Consider the following 23,532-nt stretch of genomic DNA (forward strand, 5'->3'; position numbering starts at 1 on the left):
GGAGACATGCGGTCTGTTACAACAGGTAAGAATGGGGGTGGTAACTTAAGCCCTCAACCAACCCATCAAAATTGATGTTTAGATGTAGAGAGTTGTGGATTTTGGTGGTTAGTGAAGGTCTGGAGAGAATGCCAGGTGCTTTGCATAATTCATCAATTTAAACTTCACCTTCCAGACTGAATAAGGAGACTCCCAAGTGGAGTGAGCCTGGATCACATCTGGGCATCTGAGTCTCATCTACTCTGAAGACCTGCTGAATACATGATCTGATCCATTTGGCCAGATAGATCAAGACATCCCTCAGATAGAACAAATGACAAGTCCACTCTACACAAATGTTCAGTGCTGTCTAAAATCTTAAGGGCCCATATCAAATCAAAGATGTGCCACACCTTTTCCTTCTTCCCTTGTGACTGTGCACTGAAACTCCGGAGAGAGAGGTCCAGGGATGGTGGAACAATTTGTACAGTGGGGGTGCTGAGGGCAATTGAACCAAATTGTAAAATCTTGTATGCAATGGAAACCCCTGCATTTTGCGCCCCGGTGTCCTGGGCATCTCAGCTGCACAAGGAGCCCCCTTCAGCCCTGCTGTCAGCACTGCCCTGACCCTAACCCCAATCCTATCCTTCACAGCTTAAAAAAAAAAAAAAAAAAAAAAAAAAATCTTTAAAATGAAGTTGTTGAAATTAGGAAAAAAAAAAAAAAATTCCACCAAGCCTAGGTATACTTAGTTTAGGCCTTAGCATTGGTTGTCATAATTTCATATTTAATTTTAAATAGGCATATTTTTTTAAAAAAGTTATTTAATTTAATTGAAAAAATCCAATTTACAGTTAAAAAATCCACCCTACAGAAAACTGATCAGGAAGAGTGGCAGGAATGGACATGTGTGTCAGGGTACTTGGTTCACCATGGCACACTTACATGCTCTGGGTATAGTAAGACTTCCTGGTTCTCATTATGTTCATGTACAGTTGGGAACGTCTACAGGCAATGGAAAGAAAATTCCATTCCCCAGAGGAACAGGGATTGATAAAGTTCAAATGTTGGCAGGTCTTTGGAGGCCAATTTATTAATAAATGTATCACATTGTCATGCAATATAAATGTATTACATGAATGTCAGTAAGGGTAAATGCCTTTGAGATGGCCACCGTCTTGGCCAACTGCCAAGGATTGAACAGGGAACCTCTAGAACTGAAAGCTAACTCAAGATGTTGAAACTCCTAAGGGCCAAGCTCTGTAGCCATGAGCTGTAACAGAGACACATTCTCTGGGAACTGGGTACAGAGACACAGAAATAAAACACAGTCACCAGTGGGTTACACTGGACAGGAGGTAGCTTGTCTCAAGAGTTTAATGCCCACAACAGTTTGAATTCAAGTCTCGCTTATGATGGCTGCCATCCTAACATGTCAGAGATTGAACTGGGCACCTCCAAAGCTAAAAGTATGTGTCCCTCCATCCCAGAGCCATAAGAGAACCATATCCGCTCTGAATCAGGTGCTCAGGTGGATACATAACATATGCTAGCCAGTGGGTTACACCTCCATGATTTTCCTTTAAAATAACTTGTGCTTCAGTTTTGCACACACTGAATGAAAGCCTGTCCCCACTGAAGTCAGTTGCAAAACACTGATGTCAATGGGACCATAGTTTCATCCTTTGTTTCTACATTCAAAGAAACTGACCCCTTTCAAATAATCACTTCCATTTTAATTACCACACAGCAGGCCTCCATGTAGATTGCTGCTTCAACTTACTTTCTGGAGACTTAACTAATCCAAACTGCCCTCAGATTTACATCCTAGCATACAGAGTCCTGTCCCCATGCTTAATATATTCTGACTTCCCTCCCACATCTTTTGGCTTCAGTGCAAATATCAATTCCCCCATTACAACAAACCCCACTTCTCCATGTAGTATTTGTAGAATGGTTTGTATATGAAAAACTATATGGGTTCTTCTTCAGATACAAATAGATGGAACAGAAACAGCTGCTGTTACCAATGGCTATAATCTAATTGTCACATTGCAGATCTCCAAGATACCAGCCAATGCCTACACATGAATGAGGCACTTACACTACAAGAATGGGAATCACTTTTTAAAAATATAAAACACTGTTCAATCTACTTCTTTTTCTGTTTCGTTTAATGTGAAGTCCTCACACAAGCATATTAATTGTCCTTCCTATCCCACAATAGTCTTTTCACAGCTCACTTATGAAAGCCTGGAAATTGTTAGAGATGTTATCAAATCCAGCTGGGCTGTTACAAATATAGTAGTCCTATAGATAAGGAACTTAATAAACACAATGACTACAGGACACTATGAACAGTAAGTTTCTCCTATATACAAAAACAGATACCTTACCTTATATAATTTATGTAATACAGCTAGCACCTTTGGGCACTGTAAAAATAATAAGCTGATCACATTTTGACAATTGGACTGTACTTGAAGGCTTATTAACTTCTGCTCAAAATATAACATTCCTGAACTAAAGCTAAGAGACATAATTTCACACAGAAAAGGACTGATAGTGGGGAAAGTCTGAAGAATTTAAAATTATGAAATAATTAATAAGATAACGGTGAAGCACTGGCTTTTTCTGCAGATAGCAAGCTTGTCTGTGACTTACTGGAGAAGTAGTAGCTGAAAGCCTGTGCAGTTGTACAGGTATAATTCCTAAAATCATGTGTATAAAAACTTGAAAATGGCAGAGAACTTAAAAATTGGATGGTAACAAATGCAAGTGATCATTGAATCTGGTGATATTCTAAACAAAGAGAGCTCTCACCAACACTTGCATATTTTTCCATCTCTTCACACTGACTTTACAGACATAATAGGCTTCATAGTGACATGCCTAGAATCTTATTACATAAATATGCCTCTGGCAGGATGGATGTTTTTCTTCCCTGACTCTCTTTTCTCTTGTATATGCGGTGGGTTTGGGTTTTTTCCCCTTACTTCTTTTCTCCTCCTTCCTGGCTCCCACACCATGAATCCAATTTGCATTATTGCCAACCCTAAGTATTCAAAAATAATGCATCAGCCCTCTCTCCCCCAAATCACAAGTTATTAAGAAATAGTAAATATGTGTGTGTGTGTGTGGTGGGGGGGGCGGTTGTTTACCTACTGGATTTTGAACTTTTAGGACAGTGGGTCTCAATCTGGGATACACATACCCCTGGGGGTATGCAAAGGTCTTCCAGGGGGTACATCAACTCATCTAGATATTTGCCTAGTTTTACAACAGGCTACATAAAAAGCATGAGCAAAATCAGTACAAACTAAAATTTCACATGAACAAGTTATTGTCTATACTACTCTATATACTATATGCTAACATGTAAGTATAATATTTATATTCCAATTGATTTATTTTAGAATTACACCTGTACCCCGATATAACGCGGTCCTCGGGAACCGAAAAATTTCACTGTGTTATAGGTGAGACCGCGTTATATCGGGGTACGGAGAGGCACCGCTCCCCGCCCCAGCTCACCTCCGCTCTGCCTCCGCCTCCTCCCTGAGCGTGCCGCCGCCGCTCCGCTTTTCCCTTCCATCCAGGCTTGCTGCACCAATCAGCTGTTTGGCCTGGGGGGAGGGGTGGGAGAAGCAGAGCAGCGGCGGCGCGCTCAGGGGAAGAGGCGGAGATGAGCTGGAGCAGGGAAAGGTTCTTCTGCGCACCCTGTTACTTGCTGTGGCCCTCCCCGGGGCCCCCCCGCCCCAGCTCACCTCCGCTCCGGCCTCCGCCTCCTCCCACAAGCGCGCCGCAGCTCCAGTGGCATAGCCAGGTTCTAACATCAGGGGGAGCGAACACGTAAAAAAAGGTGCCATCCGACATATCAAATTACTAATTACATACTTTTAAATTCGTTATACATATTTAGTTGTACTTAAAATAAAAACACAAGAATGATCCAGCCATGGAAGGGTTGCACAGCCGGCATTTCACAGGAGAACTTTAGATTATACTTAGATATACTTTAGATTCTAGAAAGTAAGTCACAGAATACAGTAGTTTGTAATTGTCACCCCTCGCCCCCAGAGCAGAGCAGCGGCTCGGCTGTGGCAGAGTCATTCCCCGGGCTGCCGCTGCTCGTGGAGAAAAGATGCCACTGGAGAGACCACAAGAAAAAAAAACATTCCCCGCCTCCCCCCCTTTTCCTTCCTTCTCCACCTCCTCCGCTGGCACCAGCTGGGTTTCAGAGCCACCAGGAGCTCTGCCCACCAGATTCTGGCTTTTGTACTGTTCTGTTGAGGTCTCCTTGGATGTCCTGATGTGAGAAAACTGAAAGCTTGGAAGCAGTGTTAACTTCCAAGTGACAGGTGCCTATTGTAGTGCTGCACGCTTGGTTTCCAGCCAATGGTTCCCTTATTTCTTGGTGGCATATTAATTATTATTAATAACAAGTCCAGTAGGGCTAGAAGCCTCATGTGAAGTCAGGGCCCCGCTATGCTAGAAGCTGTACATATAGAGTACAAAGAGTTTACAGAGGGTGGACAAAAGGAAGTATCCCCATGATTTGGGGTATGTTTACACTGGAAAAGGGAGGTGTAATTTCCGGCTTGTGTAGACATACCCGTGCTAGCGCTGATCAAGCTAATGTGCTAAAAATAGAAATGGAGCCACAGTGGTGCAAGGAGCTAGCCATCCTGAGTGTGATCCCACCTGAGACCCTTGAAAAGCACTCAGGTGACTAGCCCCTCCTGGTGCTCATGCCGTTACACTTTTAGCACTCTAGTTTGATCCGAGCTAGCACCAGTATGTCTCCTCCAGCTCCAATGTAGACATACCTACAGATGGAGAACAGAGGCACAGTCAGACTAAGTGACTTGTTCAAAGTCACCCAGGGAGTGACTGGCAGAGCTGGGAATTGAACGCATGTCTCCTACTTCCATACAGTTCGATTGCCGCTTCATCTGGAGGTCTCAGGACAGTAATAGGCTGATTAGGCCTCAGACGGAGTATTGTGTCCAGGTCTGGGCACCACATTTCAGGAAGGATGTGGACAAATTGGAGAAAGTCCAGAGAAGAGCAACAAAAATGATTCAAGATTGAAAACATTGGGTTTGTTTAGTCTGGAAAAGAGAAGACAGAGATGACATGAGAACAGTTTTCAAGTACATAAAAGGTTGTTACAAGGAGGAGAAATAAAAATTGTTCTTCTTAACCTCTGAGGATAGGACAAGACGCAATGGGCTTACATTGCATCAAGTGAGGTTTAGGTTGGATATTAGGAAAAAGTTCCTAACTGTCAGGGTGGGTAAGCACTGGAATAAATTGCCCAGGGAGGTTATGGAATCATCATCACTGGAGATTTTTAATAAAGGTTAGACAAACACCTGTCAGGGATGGTCTAGATAATACTTAGTCCTGCCACGAGTGCAGGGGACTGGACTAGAAGACCTCCTGAGGTCCCTTCCAGTCCTATGATTCTACTGTTGTAAATGTCCTGTGTCCCATGAGCATGAGCCATTAAAGAGCTGCATGTTAATGTAGTGCATTGTGATGGTGTCACATAATGACAGTGCCCCAGGAAACACAATAGTGCCCTGCAGTGAGGCATCATCACAACTAAAGATGCAAACAGTGCAACACAGTATCATGGTGCTCTGGCTATCATGCCAGCAGGATACCAGTACTTGCCATTGATGCACTTCGTGTGTTGTGCTTTATTGAATACATACGTACAGACAGAGAGACCATTCATCCCAGCCTGAAATGCAGCTGCTTCTGGGGTGGAACTTGGCAATTTGTACCACAACGGTGTCACAGAGGCGACAAAGTGAAAAAATGTCTCCTCCTGTCACAACTGCAGGGGCAAGATGGATCAGCAGGATGCAATCGCCCACACTGGCCAGGACAGGAGGGTTAAGCAGTGAGGAAGGGGACTCTAGTGATCACACATGGTCAGGATGTTGGTTTTAAGCTTGCTCTGAGAGATGGTGGCACAGTGTCCCCTGAGCACCATGCTTCGGCGCTGATTCAGTACTGACTCTGAGGGAAGGTCTTGGCTTCCTGCATCACCAGCCCAGGAGCAAGAGCTCACCCAGACCCAGAACGGTTCAGGAGGTGTTTGCCTTCCCCACTGCACGGCCGCATCTCTCTGCATGGAGCTGCTGGGGCTGGGGGCCAACGGGGCTGCTGCTCCTCAGCCCCCACCCCCACCGCGCTGCCACCCCTTCCCCTCCCAGCAGAGCCCACCCCTGCCTGGGCAGCATGCACCAAGCGAGGCTCGACTTAGCGAGCTGGACAGCTGCGGGCGGGGGGGAGCCAGGTAAATCTCGCTCTGCATGGGGCTGCTGCTCCTCAGACCCCCCACCCCCACCCCGCCACGCTGGGGGGCTGCGCTGCTGCCCCTTCCCCTCCCGGCAGAGCCCACCCCTACCTGGGTGGCGTGTACCACAGGGGGCTCGGCTTAGCAAGCTGCGGGTGGGGGGGGGGAGCCTCCTCCTCCTCCCCGGGGAGCCAGGCAACCAGCCGACGCCGCCTGCAGCCCCAGAGCAAGCGAGCCGGGCTGGGGATGCAGGGGGGCAGTGCGGAGCCCAGAGCCAGTCGGCGGCTGCATGCAAAACCCGTCTCCAGACTCCGAGTCCGGAGACCAGTGCTGGCTGCGCGGAAAGGCACCGCTTTTAGAAAATGTGCTCAACGGAAGCGGCTGCTTCCTCTGCATCCCCCTAGCTACGCTACTGCGCAGCTCTGCTTCTCCCCCTTCCCTCCCAGGCTTGCCACGCCAATCAGCTGTTTGGCGCAGCAAGCCTGGGAGGGAGGAGAAGCGGAGCTGAGCAGCATGCTCGTGGGAGGAGGAGGTGGCGGCGGACTAGAGGTGAGCTGGGGCGGGGAGCGGTTCCTCTGTGCCCCCCCCCCCCAGCTCACCTCCACTCCGCCTCCTCCCACGAGCGCGCCACAGCTCCACTTCTCCTCTCTCCCAGGCTTGCCGCGCCAAACAGCTGATTGGTGCGGCAAGCCTGGGAAGGAGGGGGGAGAAGCAGAGCTGCGGCACACTCGTGGGAGGAGGCAGAGGCGGAGCTGCGGCGTGCTTGTAGGAGGAGGCGGAGGTGAGCTGAGCGGGGGCCCGGGGAGGGCCGCAGCAAGTAACAGGTGAGCACAGAGGAACCGCTTGCGGTAACACGAATTCGGATATAACGAGGTAAAGCAGCCCCGTCCCCCGGAGCGCTGCTTTACCGTGTTATATCCGAATTCACGTTGTATAGGACCACATTATAGCGGGGAAGAGGTGTATATGGTAAAAATGAGAAAATAAGCAATTTGTCAGTAGTAGTGTGGCTGTGACACTTTTGTATTTTTATGTCTGATTTTGTAAGCAAGTAGATTTTAAGTGAGGTGCAACTTCGGGTATGCAAGACAAATCAGACTTCTGAAAGAGGTACAATAGTCTGGAAAGGATGAGAGCCACTGCTTTATGGTTTCCACTTTCAGGCTTTTTTCCATAGCTATGAAGATCAGGAACTTTTTTTTTTTTTTTAAATGAAAGCCAAGATTCTCATGTAACCAGAAGACTCCAAGAGCTGGGGCTTTAAAAGCACCCCAACAAATACTGTGAGACCCACAATAAAATCCTAAGAGTTGGCAACACTACCTCTCCCCTTCTCTGCCTATCATGATGAAGACAATGCTGAAGTGATTCAGATGGATACAGAAGTATCTGAGGAAGATGGGCTGTGTATAGATTCTGGACTATAGCTGTGTAAATAATGAATGTTTTGGTTCGCTGACTAAACAAAAAACAGACAAAAATCATCTTGTATTGAAATGCTTCGTTTGACCCTAAATGCTTCAATTTGCTTTAAGGCATTTTAAGGGTTTTTTTTTTTAATTATTTATTTATTAAAAGCAAGGGAAATATGGAAATGCCAGACACAAAACCAAACGGGAAGAAAGAAACAGTAGTGGTGGTGGTGGTGCTGCTGCTGCCCCTACATCCTATAGCCCTGAGATGCGGAAGACCCAGATTCAAGTTCCCACTTTGCCAGTAGGGATTTCAGCTTGGCTGTCTGTCACAGAACAGAGTGAACAGGGTCCAAAGCACCTGTAATTTATTGCCTGCCGCCCAAATGGGCTTAAGGGAAGGCATCTGGGCCTTATAAATGGGGAGACAACAGCACGAAACATGAGAGGAAGCTGTGGCTTATGGTACACCTACACTTATAACAGCGTGTACAGTTCAGATGCTGCATGCCCAGCTAACCCTGGTATAAATAAGCTGTGTAGACAATGAGATGCAGTTTAGGCAAGTAGAGCAGAGTGCCCTATATTCCTGAATCCCCATGATATATACCTACATGGCTCTCTACAGACCCACACAGTACCTCCCACGTTTACACTGCTATTTTTAGCAGAGTAGTGTTCCACTGCCTCCCTGCATTGCTGGAGGTGTTTTCACTGTGGCCTTTAGCTACACATTACAGTGTCTAGTCTGGATACAGCCAGCCTTTCACTGTAGCATGAAGCTACATGTGCAGTGCCTGTACTCTACACGCCCTCACAAGTGTAGACATAGCCAGAATGAAGCTACAGCAAAGCAGAAGGATGCAGGAGAGTTTGAGACACCAGAGGAATAAGACTCCAGCCAGGTTGGGCTAGGACTGGCCTGCAAAAAGCAGGGGAAAACCAAACTGAAGCTGGAAGGCTCGGATCACCTCCAGGGAAAAGAGGAAAAGCCCCAGGACTGACTGACTGAGGTACTAGGGACAAAAGACTCCAAGTGGGAAGGCCTGGGAGTGGCTGAGGAGACGAGCATTCTCTTTTGAGAGAAGCCCCAGGACTGAGTGTTATTTTTGAATTATATATAAAGAAATTAGACGAACAAAAGTATTATTTTAAGGATTCAAGAACAGTGGAGTCTATTTATGGAGCCCTGAAGATGGGAAACAGAGGTGGTGCTTGAGAGGTGGGCCAACTGTTACAGTCTTCCATGTTGCAGGTCAATGCCCTAACTACTAGGCTATAGGGTATTCAGAGTAGAGGCTCTCTCAAGCTCTCCAGCTGAAACTGTTCCATTCTGTATAAATAATTAAATATTCATTAGGGTCATTTTTTCTGTCTGGCCTATAGCCTGGTGGTTAGCACACTCACCTGGGCTCCAGTCCATGCTGCCATGCATATTTAATTTATACAACGTGAAACAGCTTCAACAGAACAGACAGAGAGCCCTAACCCAGAATACCCCAAAGGTCAGTGGTTAGTGCACTCACCAACAACATGCTCAAATTTCTTCTCTAGATCAGGCATGTTATGGACTTGAACCCATGTCTTCCACATCCCAAGTATCTAACCTTTGGGCTACAGAGTGTAAGGGGACATCACCACCTCCTCCAATTTTTAGGAGGGCACCTAAGTACCCTTGTGAATCTAGTCTGAATTTTTGGGGGGCAGGGGAGGGGAGGGGTAAGAGAGGTGTGCTAAAATTATTAAGAAAATGTGTGTCAAATTCACAAATAGTTTTGGTGGATCCAATACTGCATTTTTTGATGAATGAACTATTTGGCTAAAAAAATTTGCCCAGCTGTATTCCAGATACATCTCTTCTTCTCTTTCACTGATGAAAAATTCTAGCTTCTTGTGTTTCTACACTGAAAAATAAAGGCATGCGTTTGAGTGTGAGCATGTGCATGTGTTCCCTCTAAACTGCTGCCATTTTTTCACTGTAATAAAGCAACTAGGACTATCTGTTTCACTATGGTTTCCATTATACATTCTCTTCAGGTCCTTAAAGCATGACAGTTTCAAATAAGTTCACTTTTGGAGGAAGTGGGGAGGCAGTCTCCCCATATATGGCATTACACCAGAGGTGGGCAAACTACAGCCCGTGGGACTGTCCTGCCCGGCCCCTAAACTCCTGGCCCGGGAGGCTACCCCCGGCCCCTCCCCTGCTGTCCCTCCTCCCCCGCAGCCTCAGCTGGCTTGCTTCGCTGACGGCGCAATGCTCTGGGCAGTGGGGCTGTGAGCTCCTGGGGCAGGACAGCTGCAGAGCCTGGCCTGACCAGGTGCTGTGTGCTTCATGGTAGCGGTGGTATAGCCCGGCTCCAACCGGGCAGCGCGGCTTTAGCACCACCAGCCACCGGTGCTCCAGGCAGCGCGGTAAGGGGGCAGGGAGCAGGGGGGGTTGGAAAGAGGGCAGGGGAGTTCGGGATGGTGGTCAGGGGGCAGGGGTGTGGATAGGGGTCAGGGCAGTCAGAGGGCAGGGAACAGGGGTTGAATGGGGGCAGGGGTCCCGGGGGAGCCGTCAGGAATTAGAGGAGGAGTTGGATGGGGTGGCAGGGGTCCATGGAGTGGTCAGGGGACAGGGAGCGGGGTGTGTGTGGATGGAGCAGGGGTCCCAGAGGAGCCATCGGGGAACAGGGGGGATTGGATGGGGCAGGAGTCCGGGGTGGGGGAGGGGAAGATAGGAGGTGGGGGCCTCCCCTAACCGGCCCTCCATACAATTTACGAAACCCGATGCGGCCCTCAGGCCAAAAAGTTTGCCTGCCCCTGTATTACACAGATAGCTAATTCATGCTAACTGGAGGTATAGGCACCAAATCTTGCTTATTAATGAAAGAATTCTCTTGAACAGACCATTATATCTACACTGTTCCATTAAGAGTTAACTTTAATTTCTTTAACAAAATTAAATTACCCCATCAAATCTCCACCAATATAAACGAGATCCAGTGTCAATTCCTCTTTCAATATAGCTAAATGCATCCCTGCTACCAACTACAGGAAGTCTATGAGCATTAAGTAATACAAAGGACACAAGTAGGTGAAAGTCTACATTAGAAAGTAATCCAAAATACAATTGAAGTGTGGGGAACATCTGAAAAAAATTATATTCAGAAAGTAGGCATATAAAACCTATTTGCTATGTGGTTTTGTATGTTTAGTTCACAAACAGGTTTTGCAGATTTACCCTTGGATCTTTCTTTGAAACCTAGACGCATAACAAACTACTGCTTTTCACAGAATTATAGATGGCACACAAAAGGCATCCAACTAGTAACTTACAGTTTTCTCCCCAAAACAGACTATATACAAAAAAAAAAAAAAAAAAAAAAATGTATAACCACCTCTAACATTTCTTTTAAAAAAGGTGGGGAAGGGGGTATTACCTGAGGACAAGAAAGTCAGGCAAAAGGCCCCTATTCCAGGTGAAAGCAAGTGGTCAATTCCCATGGTTTCTTAGGAGCTTCTGGCACTCATTTTGGTAGTAAGGATATTCACAGCAAATCAATCTCCACCACAGCAAGCAGGGATCGCTGTAGGGAATGGGACACAGGGGACACACAAGGGAGCAAGTTTAAAGGGGAAGAGGAATGATACAATAATGAGATAATTTTAAATAAAGAGAACTATACTTATGGCCTTACACATTATGACATTTAGTAAAACGAACTCACAAATTTGTATAAAGTGTAAAGGGAGGACGGTCATGAGAAGATCCATCACTGTCCTGATACTACACAGTTGCAACTACATTTAAACAAATAGCTGATGTAGAATTTAAAAAATGCAGGCACACTATGTGTGACATTACCCAGGGTATAATGTGGATGGTTGATCAGCTGTGTCCCCTCAATTCTCTAACCTGGGATGCCTTTTACACTGCTTCACTGGGAAAACAACCACTCCTGGTCTGTCTCACACAGCCTCAGCATGTAAATCACCCCCCGCTATACTGTATGAGTGCTATAGCTAGCCAGCCAGGCACCCATGAATTATATTGAAGAGTGATACCAACAAGTTTCCAGTCCCAGACTTGTCCCCAGAAACATGAGTCTTGTACTGACCAGTACCCTCCTTGACGATACAAGCTCATAGAAAGTCCGTCATTACATTAATAGAAAATGATGTGCACAAATCTCGTTATCTCAAGAGAAGTTTACCAAACATTTCAATCCAAACACACGCTGGTTAAGATAAAACAATAAAACAAGTTTATTAACTACAGAAAGATAGATTTTAAATTATTACAGGAAAGAGTCATAAAAGTCAGAATTGGTTACAAAGAAATAAAAGATAAAACTCAAAATACCTAGCTTAACAAGCCAAATGAATTTAAAGCAAAAAGATTTCTCTCGCCACATGCTTATAGCAATCTGGCTAGATTCTTTCAGCCAAAAACCTTTCCCCAGTTCAATGACGCCTCCTTTTTTCTTTCAAGTGTTGTTGATGCCGTGAGTAGAGATGAGGGGAGAGAGGTAATCTGAGGCATTTGCTCCCCTTTCTTATAGTATTTCTCTTCTTTGAGAATCATCTCCAGCTGGGGTTCAGGCAACAGGAAGTCTGTGGGACAGGAACTTCCAGTTGTTTCTTTGTCAACATGTTAATTTCTCGTTCACTCCCTTCTTCCTGCCAAAACCACTTAACTGGTGATAGTCCATTTGATTTTGTTGACACCTGGCTGAGGTGTCAGTTTGCCTTTTGTCTCTGAGGAACTAGTTTGTGCTTGCTTTTCTAAACTTTGAACATATGTCTTACAATATTCGACTGTATCTTTGCATACAATATTGCCACACATATTTTACCAGGACAATAATGATCAGCAGATTACGAGTTTTCAATTGATACCTCACAAGGCATACTTTGTACCAAATTTATCATAGTCTTGTAGAAAGGGTGAACATAGAGATACAGACTGTCACACTATGTATTTACTAATATAATTAGTTAATATTTTCAAGATTTTAAAGGTACCGTGCAAACATATTTTTAAATCTAAGAAGTATAAAATTATATGTTGCATATCCCAGATAGGGTAAAAGGCATTTTAGCACACTTTAATGTGTGCTAATACCTTTTCTTTTTAGTTTTGTTTTGAATCATAGAATATCAGGGTTGGAAGGGACCTCAGGAGGTCATCTAGTCCAACCCCCTGCTCAAAGCAGGACCAATCCCCAACTAAATCATCCCAGCCAGGCTTTGTCAAGCCTGACCTTAAAAACCTCTAAGGAAGAAGATTCCACCACCTCCCTAGGTAACCCATTCCAGTGCTTCCCACCCTCCTTGTGAAAAAGATTTTCCTAATATCCAACCTAAACCTCCCCCACTGCAACTTGAGACCATTACTCCTTGTTCTGTCATCTGCTACTACTGAGAACAGTCTAGATCCATCCTCTTTGGAACCCCCTTTCAGGTAGTTGAAAGCAGCTATCAAATCCCTCCTCAGTCTTCTCTTCTGCAGACTAAACAATCCCAGTTCCCTCAGCCTCTCCTCATAAGTCATGTGCTCCAGTCACCTAATCATTTTTGTTGCCCTCTGCAGCCCCCATTGGCCTGGAGCAGCGAACCGCGGCCACTGGGAGTCGCAATCGGCCGAACCTGCAGACACGGCAGGTAAACAAACCGGCCTGGCCCGCCAGGGGCTTTCCCTGCACAAGCGGCGGGACAAGTTTGGGAACCACTGCTTTAGACAATACAGCATTGATTCAAATTTGGAAGGTTTTCTTCATACTTCAAAATGCTAGAACTTTTTATTTTAAATGAAAGCTTATTCCACAAAAGGATTTGGATCTTGCAGGCACTAATATGGTCACATAACAACAGAAGATGGGGGTCTGGGTTAGACCACACCCTATGACCAAAACTTTCCTTTCTAGGAAAAGTTATAGAGAACCTGGTAGAAAACTAACTTCAGCAACACCTCACCCTTGTCAGTTTTTTGGACACATCTGACTCAAGCTTCAGACCCAGATCTGTTAAGGAGATCTACTGATGTAGCATCTCCTTATAGCCATAAGCAGAACAAATATCCACACTGATGGTCTTAGACCTATTGGCAGTGTTTGATCCCACTGACCTGTGGACTCACACAGAAGGGGAGGGAGCACTAAGTATATTTTACTCATTCCTCTAGACTGGTCCCCAGAAGATCCTGATTAACTATTTTTCTTCCCTGAGAGCTCTGTTACTTGTGGAATCACACAAAGATCAAGATTTTCCTCATATATTCAACATATATTTCAAACCAACAGAGGAGACTTTAAGATTATATGGTCTTTGATGCCAGCAGTATGTAGGTGACAGCCAGCTCTCCACCTCATTATCAAGGGTAGATAATGGCATTACTCAGATGTCTCAGTGATCTAATAGGGTAAGTACATTAAAGAAAATGAGTTCGGTCAAGCAGATGGTTCTATGCAAGTAAAAGAGAAGTGATACCGGTAGGAAGAGACCAAGACTGAAAAATTAGCAGCAACCTAAACTACTGAGCGTATCTGCGCTCTCATGATCAAGGTGGTGTGCAGTCTGAATCTTACTGGACTTTATCTAGCTAGATTCTTATACCATACCTATCACCATAGGATTGGAGGACTTCATAAGTATTAGAAAAACAAAAAGAGCAGTCTCTCTTATTCTCTCTGTGTGTCTTTCCTTCCCTCTCTCCCACTTTCTTCCTTCCCCATTGGGAAGAGTAACTCACCCTGCATAAATGGAGTTTGTTTTATATTAAAAGCAATAAAGTGACTGTGAGAAAGCTAAGTCAAAGAGTATCACTAATCCATTATATGAAAATCACAGGTGTAGCCAGAAATATTTTTTATCGTTTTTAGCTAGCCTGAAGACGGCAGCCCTTTCATAGGCTGACCTAGTAAACATCTTCATCTTCATTGCTTCCACGCTGGAGAAAAGCAATTGAAACAATGGTGAAGGCTATACAGAAGCTGCATTTGGTCCAAAATTTTACTCTCATCTCATTTACCTCAGTAAGGGTGGCTATAGAATGGCCAAGAGTTTCCTTCATTGAGCTAAAGCACATCCCACCTCAATGAAAATAATAGTATAAACAAAGAAATTAAGGTACTTGCAGAGAGAATTTATGCTTTCCAATTTATGCATCTAGATAACAATGATAGACAAATTAACTACACCCAAGACACAGATGGATATTTTGGGTAATTCCGACACTTTTCATAGGAAAATATTGTGAATTCAATGGTGATTCTGTAGTACTATAATAAGGGAAATTACTTCCTTATAATTAAAACTGAGAATTTAAGTTATTTACTGTTTATTCCTTGTAGCGCCCATAATGTGGTAGACATTGTATAAATATAAAACAAATACATGATCAACAGACAAAGGACATGAGAAAAGAGAAAAATATATAAGTAGTCAAGATTATGATTGGCTAAGTGTTGATATTTTCCCCACACTGTCCCTTATCAGATATAGGCTATCCCTAGTGAGTCTCCAACCTTGCTGTTATTAGTCAGCTAATTTCTTAAGGGTGTCATAGTAGAAATGAGTCTTCTTGGTATATTTGATCCTGCCTCTGCACCGGGGAGAGCGGGGTGGGGGGCAATGAACTAATACTCCCAAGGTCCCTTCCAGCTCTACATTTCTACAGTTCAGAAGCAATCTGAATGCAGAGAGAAGATATAATATTATAATAATACAGCCGCAACCCAAAGGCAATCCTTCTTTCATTTTCCTCAACCACATCAGACTTCTCTTGCATGTTTGATTTCAGGTCTCCATTCACCATTTTATTTCAACCTATTTAGGTCAGTTATCTTCATAATATATTCTTATAAAACCCCCTAATGTTAAATTATTATTATTTTAGGTTGCAAAATCAAGCACTCAAAAGTTGGGCAACTGTCAATCTGGTATTTCCTATGTCATCTTAATTCTGTCATCTTGTGCATCCATCCTATGCATTGAATGAGACATGGGTCCTGCAAACACCACAGCATGTGAACACGTAATTAAGGATGCATATGGAGCAGGGGGCATAATTAAAGCAGCTTAGTCCACAAAACTGCAGCACAAACTTCTACCACTTCTACGAGACTGATTACATTGGGATAACAGCCTTCTCCTGCTACCAACTAGAGGGAGACGGTGTGTGCGTTCTGAGATGGGGGTGGGGTAAGCCCAGCTCTCTCACCACCCCTAGGAGTGGGAGGAGTTCCTGACCCATATGGTAACATCAGAAGAGGCATGGACTATTGCGTCTATATGCTGGGTCTGGAGTGTGGCCTGGGAGAAAAGGTGGGTGAGAGAAGGTCCAGATCAGCTCTCCGCCCAACATGGAGGGCTGAGGGAGCTCCAGCCCCATGTGGTGCCCAGATCTCTTCCTCCCAGCCCTCCTCCTCTATAGGTTCTCTAGCACCTTTCAGGCATTCCCAATAGCGTATGTTGCTAGGTTGCAGCATCATGGTCCAGCCTTAGAGTGCTCATTCAGTTTTTATTGTTACATTCTGCCAACATTTTCCTGAGGAACACAAATGAGAGAAGGGAAATGGCAATCTTTAAATTTACATCATAGTAAAAGCTGAATAGAATTTTATGGGTCAAAGAAAAGGCATTTGTGTAGCCTGAGGGTTATTCTCCTACGAAATATCAAAGATCTGCTGCAAAAGCTTTTCAAAGAAAATAATAACATAACCTTTTGTAATAATGGAAAGTGTTAAGCAAGCTAAATATAGATAGAAGTCACTACCAGCTTCCCCTATAATACATGAAACAATGAAAACAGTCACAACAATGGAATGAACAAGCCCAGCCTATTTACAAAAAAAAAAAAAAAAAAAAAAGGAGACCGTAACAACCTATTTATGAGGGTACTGTTATCTGAGGACTCTGAAGAAAAAGGCCTAAAATCATTTACCAAAGTTATGCTAAGACTGTATAAAACTCAGAATAATCTGGAAAGGGAGGGGTTGTTTTTGTCAGGTTGGTTTTATTTACCCAGTTTAAATTTGGTTTTGGTTTTTACTTTTCTTTACTTTCCACTCTAAGTTAGTGGTTGAATGAGCATAAATCTTACTGAACCTCAAATCACATTATTCCTTAAGCCCGACAGGACAATTTGGGATACTTTATGAGCTGACAAGGTCTCTGTTTCTTCTGGAATTGATACCCTGAGAGAGAGGAAGGAGCGATTTCATCTCATCTAGAACTGAGGAAGGAGCACCTATTCTGATTCCTTTTCCCTTATTGCAATTATGGTAGTGACTAGGGGCTCCAGCCAAGAGAAGGGCCCCATTGTCCCTACTCTTATTTGTGTCCGGTTTGGAAAACGGATTTGACAACCCTTACAGCTCTGTAAGCCAATAATTTTTTATTGTAAAACATTAAGAAAATGGTTAAGAAATACTGATTTGTAACTTGCAATTTTTTTCCTACGGTTAAAGCAAACAAATTAGTATGTTATATGTGAGAAAGAACTCTGAAGTACTGAGAACTGCTATGAGAAAGAAGCCTGAAGTTTAGTGCACCTAACTGTAGGGTTACCATACGTCCGGATTTTCCCGGACATGTCCGGCTTTTGGGGGCTCAAATCCCTGTCCGGGGAGAAATCCCCCAAAGCCGGGCATGTCCGGGAAAATTGGGAGGGAGGGCCGGGCCGGAGTCCAGGGGAGCCGGGCCGCCGAGGGGGTGCGCTGGGCCGCGGGGCCGGGAGCCGGGGGGTGCGCTGGGCCGCGGGGCCGGGAGCCGGGCCGCCGGGGGGGTGCGCTGGGCCGCGGGGCCGGGAGCCGGGGGGTGCGCTGGGCCGCGGGGCCGGGGGGGTGCGCTGGGCCGCGGGGCCGGGAGCCGGGGGGTGCGCTGGGCCGCGGGGCCGGGAGCCGGGCCGCCGGGGGGGTGCGCTGGGCCGCGGGGCCGGGGGATCGGGAGCCGGGCTGCCGGGGGGGTGCGCGGGGCCGAGGGGGTGCGCTGGGCCGCGAGGCCGGGCCGGGAGCCGGGCCGGGGCCGCGGGGCCGGGCCGCCGGGGGGGTGCGCGGGGCTGGGGGGGTGCACGGGGCCGGGAGCCGGGCCGCCGGGGGGGGTGCGCTGGGCCGCGGGGTCGGGCCGGGAGCCGGGCCGCTGGGGGGGTGCGCTGGGCCGCGGGGCCGGGAGCCGGGGGGTCAGGCCGGGAGCGGGGCCGCCGGGGGGGTGCGCTGGGCCGCGGGGCCGGGGGGTCGGGCCGGGAGCCGGGCCGCGGGGGGGTGCGCTGGGCTGGGCCGCCGGGGGGGGGGTGCGCTGGGCCGCGGGGTCGGGCCGCCGGGGGGGTGCGCTGGGCCGCGGGGTCGGGCCGCCGGGGGGGTGCGCTGGGCCGCCGGGGCCGGGATCCGGGGGGTGCGCTGGGCCGCCGGGGGCCGGCCGGCAGTGCTGGGCGGGCTGGGGGTGGTCGGCCGGGGGCCAGGGCCGGCACCCCAGGGCCCGAGCCGACCCAGGCTGGAGCCGCCGGGGGGGCCAGCCTGGGCCGCACCTCCTCCCCCCCACACTCCCCCTTACCTGCCCAGGCTTCCCGCGAATTAAATGTTCGCGGGAAGCAGGGGAGGGGGCGGAGACTTTGGGGAGGGGGCGGGGTTGGGGCGGGGGAAGGGGCGGGGCTGGGGGCGGGGCCAGGGCCCCGTGGAGTGTCCTCCTTTTGGAGGCACAAAATATGGTAACCCTACCTAACTGCTAGTGCTAGAACATATCTAATTAACCCCAAAACCACAAACAGAACACACTCAGAAAACAGTTAAGAGTTAGAGACTGACAGATAATTAGCATTTGCTTTGCAAATCACTATTCATAAGACAATTTGTTCCACTTTTGCTATAAAGCCTATCTAAAGCTATATAGCCAATCATATATACATACCCCACTATATACAAATTTTAATTTCCTAGGGAAAACATTTCTGATATTAATGGAAATATTTATTCTCCATTGAGCATTTTATTGACATTTCAAATCAGCCATTTTATTGACGTGATAGCTGATACAGTTAAATATAGAGATCTAAGTAGAAGCCTAATCCTGCTCCTTTTACACATGCTGAACAAAGCCTTCCTCCACAAGTAGTCCTATTGATTTCCAAATTAGTGCAAGTGAGAGAATGGGGTCCAGATTTTGTGAAACAATAGGTCTACTATATTGTAAGTGTAAGGTGGACAATAAAAAACCCATATCTGTACAGATTTAAAATGGTTAGCTATACCTTATCAGAGAGTTTAAAAAAATCCCCAAACTTTTAAGGTTTGAATGATCTGTTGTGTTCCAATAAGTATCTTTACAAACCACTAGAAACTGACAGCAAATTATAAAACAGTAAAAAAATAATCATCTAGGGGCTCAATTCTGACCTAACATGTGGATGTGGATTTATATTATAAAACCAACTACTGTGCACACAGCTGATTTTAGGCATGCCCATGAATCAAATACAAACAAGACCTTAATGTAAAATACAAAGATTGTGGTTCTATTTCTCCTTTCATGGTGCATACAATTTATTAACACATCACTAACAGGAGATATAATATCGTATTATGAAAAGAAAATACCTCTACTGTATACAGGAACTTAGAGCTTTTGAACAACAAACTTCTTGATCTTTACATATGGAACAACAGCTTCTTGAGGAAAATGATGGGATTGGTCTTACAATGTGTTGAACTCCATCAACTCCTACTGACTTCAGTTGAAGTTGAAGAAGCCAAGCACCACAGAGGCTCAGGCCCTAAATGAAGGCCTGCAATATCACGTATGCTCATGGTTAATGAGCTGATTCTGTACAAATGATATCTTGGTATTCCATTTCCATTCTCAAAGTGTTCTGTTATGTTCACGTCATAACAAGATTTCTCAATCATCAATGCAATTATAAAAATCAGAAAAAATAAAGGATCATTTCTGCTTCGTACATCACAAGTACTAATCTTTAAGGAGTAGACAGAGCCAAGATTTGCATCAGAGTTGAGCTAACAAATCTGTTGTTGATGCATATGGCACAAGAGAATTCAGCTGTCATCCACAGATATGTTTGTTTTTCTTTTTTTTTATTTGCTATTTATTACTATTGGCAGCAGTAAACGCATATTCTGTAAATCATATATGACTTGAAAGACACATAAGGAGCAACTAAAGAGTAATAAAGGCTATCATAAACACACACTCTGAAGGGCTGCCAATGTTGTGTGTCACCACAGATTCTGACTACATAGTGAAACTTTTTGGTTCCCCCTTTTAAAACAGTGAAACCAAATTATTCAACTGAATTTTAAAAAACCCTCCCATTAATCAGATCATCTCACTACATTCTATAACAGCTGGCACCTCTGGTTACAGTTTTTATCTTTCACACACAAGTTTGTGTACATATGCATGTACACACCCAGGACTGAGTGCATATTTTACAACAGAGTTGGTCTTTCCCATGAAGTGAATTAAACAACAATCACAGAGACAGTACAAAAATTGTAACCTTTTGACTGCCTGGCATAGAGGGTATGAATTGTTACACAGCATCTTCCTGCGCTGTGCAAATGTGCAAAAGAATTTGATGTCACACCCATGTGGGGCTACACATGTATTGTTTTGATTGTGATAAGTCAAGGGTTCAAGAGACCAGCAAAGGTGTTTTGCATTTTAACAACATCGGATTTCAAAATGCTCTTTTGTTCACTCAGCCAGCTCCCTAGTATAGTCATCCTTCTCTATGTCAGGGACTTTCTTATCCCAGATTACTCACTTGCCCCATGAGCTGCGGCACCTACTAAAATTTCACCACTGTTCTGGATTCCTTGTCATCTGAGACAAATGTGGTGTGTCTGTGCAGCTGTCTGGAATAGGCAGCAAAGACTGTGCGCACTGGACTCCATGACATCAGCCATGCTGTTGCTTGCTCCACCCACATACAACGTGTCAAGTGCAATTTACAACCCACCGGGCTGCTCCCTCTTCTCCTGGCCAGTGACTAGCTCAACTGTCCCTCTCACATCCCTCAGTTAGTCACCTTCTTAACTACTTCCCTTGAAATCCATAATAACTATTTATGCCAAACAATCTGCCCCACCTTGTACTTAGCTGTGACACTCTAAGGACATTTCCCAGACCTGCAGAAGAGCTCTGTGTAAATTCAACAGCTTGTCTCACCTACAGATAGGGTGACCAGATGTCCTGATTTTATAGGGACAGTCCCGATATTTAGGGCTTTGTCGTATATTGGTGCCTATTACCCCCCACCCTGTCCCGATTTTTCACCCTTGCTGTCTGGTCACCCTACCTACAGAAGTTGGTCCAATTAAGGATAATACCTCACCCACTGTGTCTTTCTGCTTTTCCAACTACACACTGATGCTGGAGCAGAGGGGCACAGATTGATCTTTGTCCTCTGCGACAACTGGCCAGGCTGGTTGCGAGGCCGCCTTGTATCCTGCAGCACTCAGGAGAGGGGACGGGAATGCTTCAGGGATCTGGGGGTGGATGGAGGGGAACCAACCCCGCCACTGTGACTCATCCCCTGACTCTCTTACCAGCCAACGCGAATCCCTCTCTCCCCTCAGGGCTGTTCTCTCTCGCAAGGAGCCCGCACCTTGGCACCCAGCAAGGAGATTTTTTTCTTACGCTAGAACTTCAAACCCATCCTACAAACCAGCTGCCAGCGCCCCCAGGCTCCCAGCCCCTCCCACGGAGGGGGGCGTTCATGGGACCCCATCGCCATCAGGAGCTGAGCGAAGCCCGGTCCCAACGAGGCGAGCGTAGAGGGGGGACCCGGCGGGCCTCGCACACCCCGGCCCCGCACTCACCTGGAGAGGTGCTTGAGGATCTGCTTCTTGATAATCCCCGCCATGGCCCGGGCGCCGGCCGCTCCCTGCGAGCCTCACGGGAACCAAACGGGGCCGGGAACGCGGCTCATCCCTGCGCTGCCTCCTCCCGGGGTCAGGGAGCGGAGCCGCCTCCGCTCACACTCCCGCCGCCATCTTGGCAGGGGTGAGCTGGAGCCGTTCCCACCGGTTCGCAGGAGGCGAGTGTTAAATTTAGAAACCCCTTTTAGAACCGGTTGAGAACAACCGGTTCTAAACGGGCTTTTAAATTAAACAAAAGCTCCGGCAGCTGTCGCCCCGCCCCCAGCTCCCCTCGAACTCCTCCCCTTCCCTTGCTTCCCGCGAGTGCGGGAAGCCCGAAAACAAGCTGCAGCAGGTACGCTGGGGCGGGAGGCGCAGCGCGGCTCGGCTCCTTCCAGCCTGGCCGAGCGCCCCCGGCTCCGGCCCTGCGGTGCTGGGCCCAGTCCCGGCCGAGCGCCCTGGCCCTGCTCGGGCCCCGCGGCGCCGGTCCCGGACGAGTGGCTCTGGCCTGGCTCGGGCCCCGCGGCGCTGGCTCGGGCGCTAATCCGGGCTCCAGCCCAGCGGACCCGGCCCCGGCCCTAGCCGAGCGGCTCCAGGCAGCGCGGTAACGGGGGCAGGGAGGGAGGAAGTGTTGGATAGAGGGTGGGGGGGTGGATTAGGGTCAGGACTGGGGCAGTCAGAGGGCAGGGAACAGGGGGATTGAATGGGGACAAGGGTCCTGGGGGGGCAGTCAGGAAGGAGCAGGGGTTGGATGGGGTGGTGGGGGGCAGTCAGGGGCAGGGGTTCCAGGGGCAGTTGGGGACAGAGAGAAGGGGTGGTTGGATGGGGCAGGGGTCTCGGGGTGCCATCAGGAATGAGGAGGGGTTGGATGGGATAGCCGGGAGCAGTCAGGGGACAGGGAAGGGGGGGGTGGATGGGGCAGGGGTGGGTGTGTGTGTCAAGGAACGTGGCGGGTTGGGTGGGGCAGGAGTCGGGGGGGACACGACCCTCTCGTGGGGTGAGGAGGAGGGAACCTAATGGCTGCACCATCACCTAGTGATAGAGAGAGGTGGCAGCGCCGGGCAGAGCCACCTCCCCCGGGCTGTCAGAGGCAAAACCCCACCCGCACCTCGCTGCATGAGGCAGGCGCTTGGGGGATCACCCCAGCCTGCACCTCCCTCACTCTCTCCCCAGACCTGCATCCTGCCTGGCCCCCTTCTTCACCTGTATTCCCATCCCCTCCTTCACTGTGTCAGCTAGTCCCCAAAGGCCCTTTCCCCACCCATATTTCCATCACTCGACTTTGAGGGGGGTGATTATCAATCCTGATCCATTTTTTTCCTGTTACTTCTGTTGAAAATAAGAAATACAAACAATAGATTAATGCAGACGCAATATGCGAGAGACATCACAAGGGAGCTAGGATTCTACTGTTTTCAAACATAACAGTTTTGTCTTGATTTAAAAAAAAAAAAGTATTGAATGTAGACAACTGTATTTTATTTGGGGGGAGGCCTAGAGTTAAAAGATAATAGCTGTTGCCTATCCCTTCAATGAGTAGTTTTGTACCATGACTACATTTGTCCACTTTTAATAATGAGAAATTAACTTCTGTTCCAAGCTCAGTGTTTTCTTTTTTTATTACTGAAATCCCTAATTTGGGGATGGGGCTTTAACCTCCCCTCTCCAGCCTCTAATTGTCTATGCCAGGGGTCGGCAACCTCTGGCACGCGGCTTGCCAGGGTAAGCACCCTGGCGGGCCGGGGCAGTTTGTTTACCTGCTGACGTGGCAGGTTCGGCTGATCACAGCCCCCACTGGCCGTGGTTCACCATGTGGGGCACATCCCTTGCCCGCGGCCAGTGGGGGCCGTGATCGGCCGAACCTGCCGCGTCGGCAGGTAAACAAATTGGCCCGGCCCACCAGGGTGCTTACCCTGACGAGCCACGTGCCAGAGGTTGCCGACCCCTGGTCTATGCCCAGGATTATATATAT

The 23,532-nt window shown here is 47.3% G+C and overlaps 1 protein-coding gene across 5 annotated transcripts in view; it reads right to left on the reverse strand.

Moving 5' to 3' along the window:
- BLTP3B (bridge-like lipid transfer protein family member 3B) overlaps window positions 1–22,068 on the reverse strand; it is an 80,120-nt gene extending 58,052 nt beyond the window's left edge. Inside the window, exons 1-2 of one of the 5 annotated variants that reach the window (XM_054028780.1) lie at window positions 21,522–22,041; window positions 11,127–11,273 (exon numbers count right to left, since the gene is read on the reverse strand). Coding sequence is in view for 4 of the 5 variants with exons in the window: in XM_054028778.1 (XP_053884753.1) it covers window positions 21,522–21,565 (44 nt within the window). In the remaining variant the exon portion in view is untranslated. Of the gene's footprint in view, window positions 1–11,126; window positions 11,274–21,521 lie in introns of all 5 variants that reach the window. The other 4 variants (XM_054028778.1, XM_054028779.1, XM_054028781.1 and 1 more) reach the window with 4 other exon arrangements.
- Between the last annotated feature and the right edge of the window lie 1,464 nt (window positions 22,069–23,532).

Source organism: Malaclemys terrapin, chromosome 1, assembly GCF_027887155.1.
Source record: "Malaclemys terrapin pileata isolate rMalTer1 chromosome 1, rMalTer1.hap1, whole genome shotgun sequence".
NCBI lineage: Eukaryota > Metazoa > Chordata > Testudines > Emydidae > Malaclemys > Malaclemys terrapin.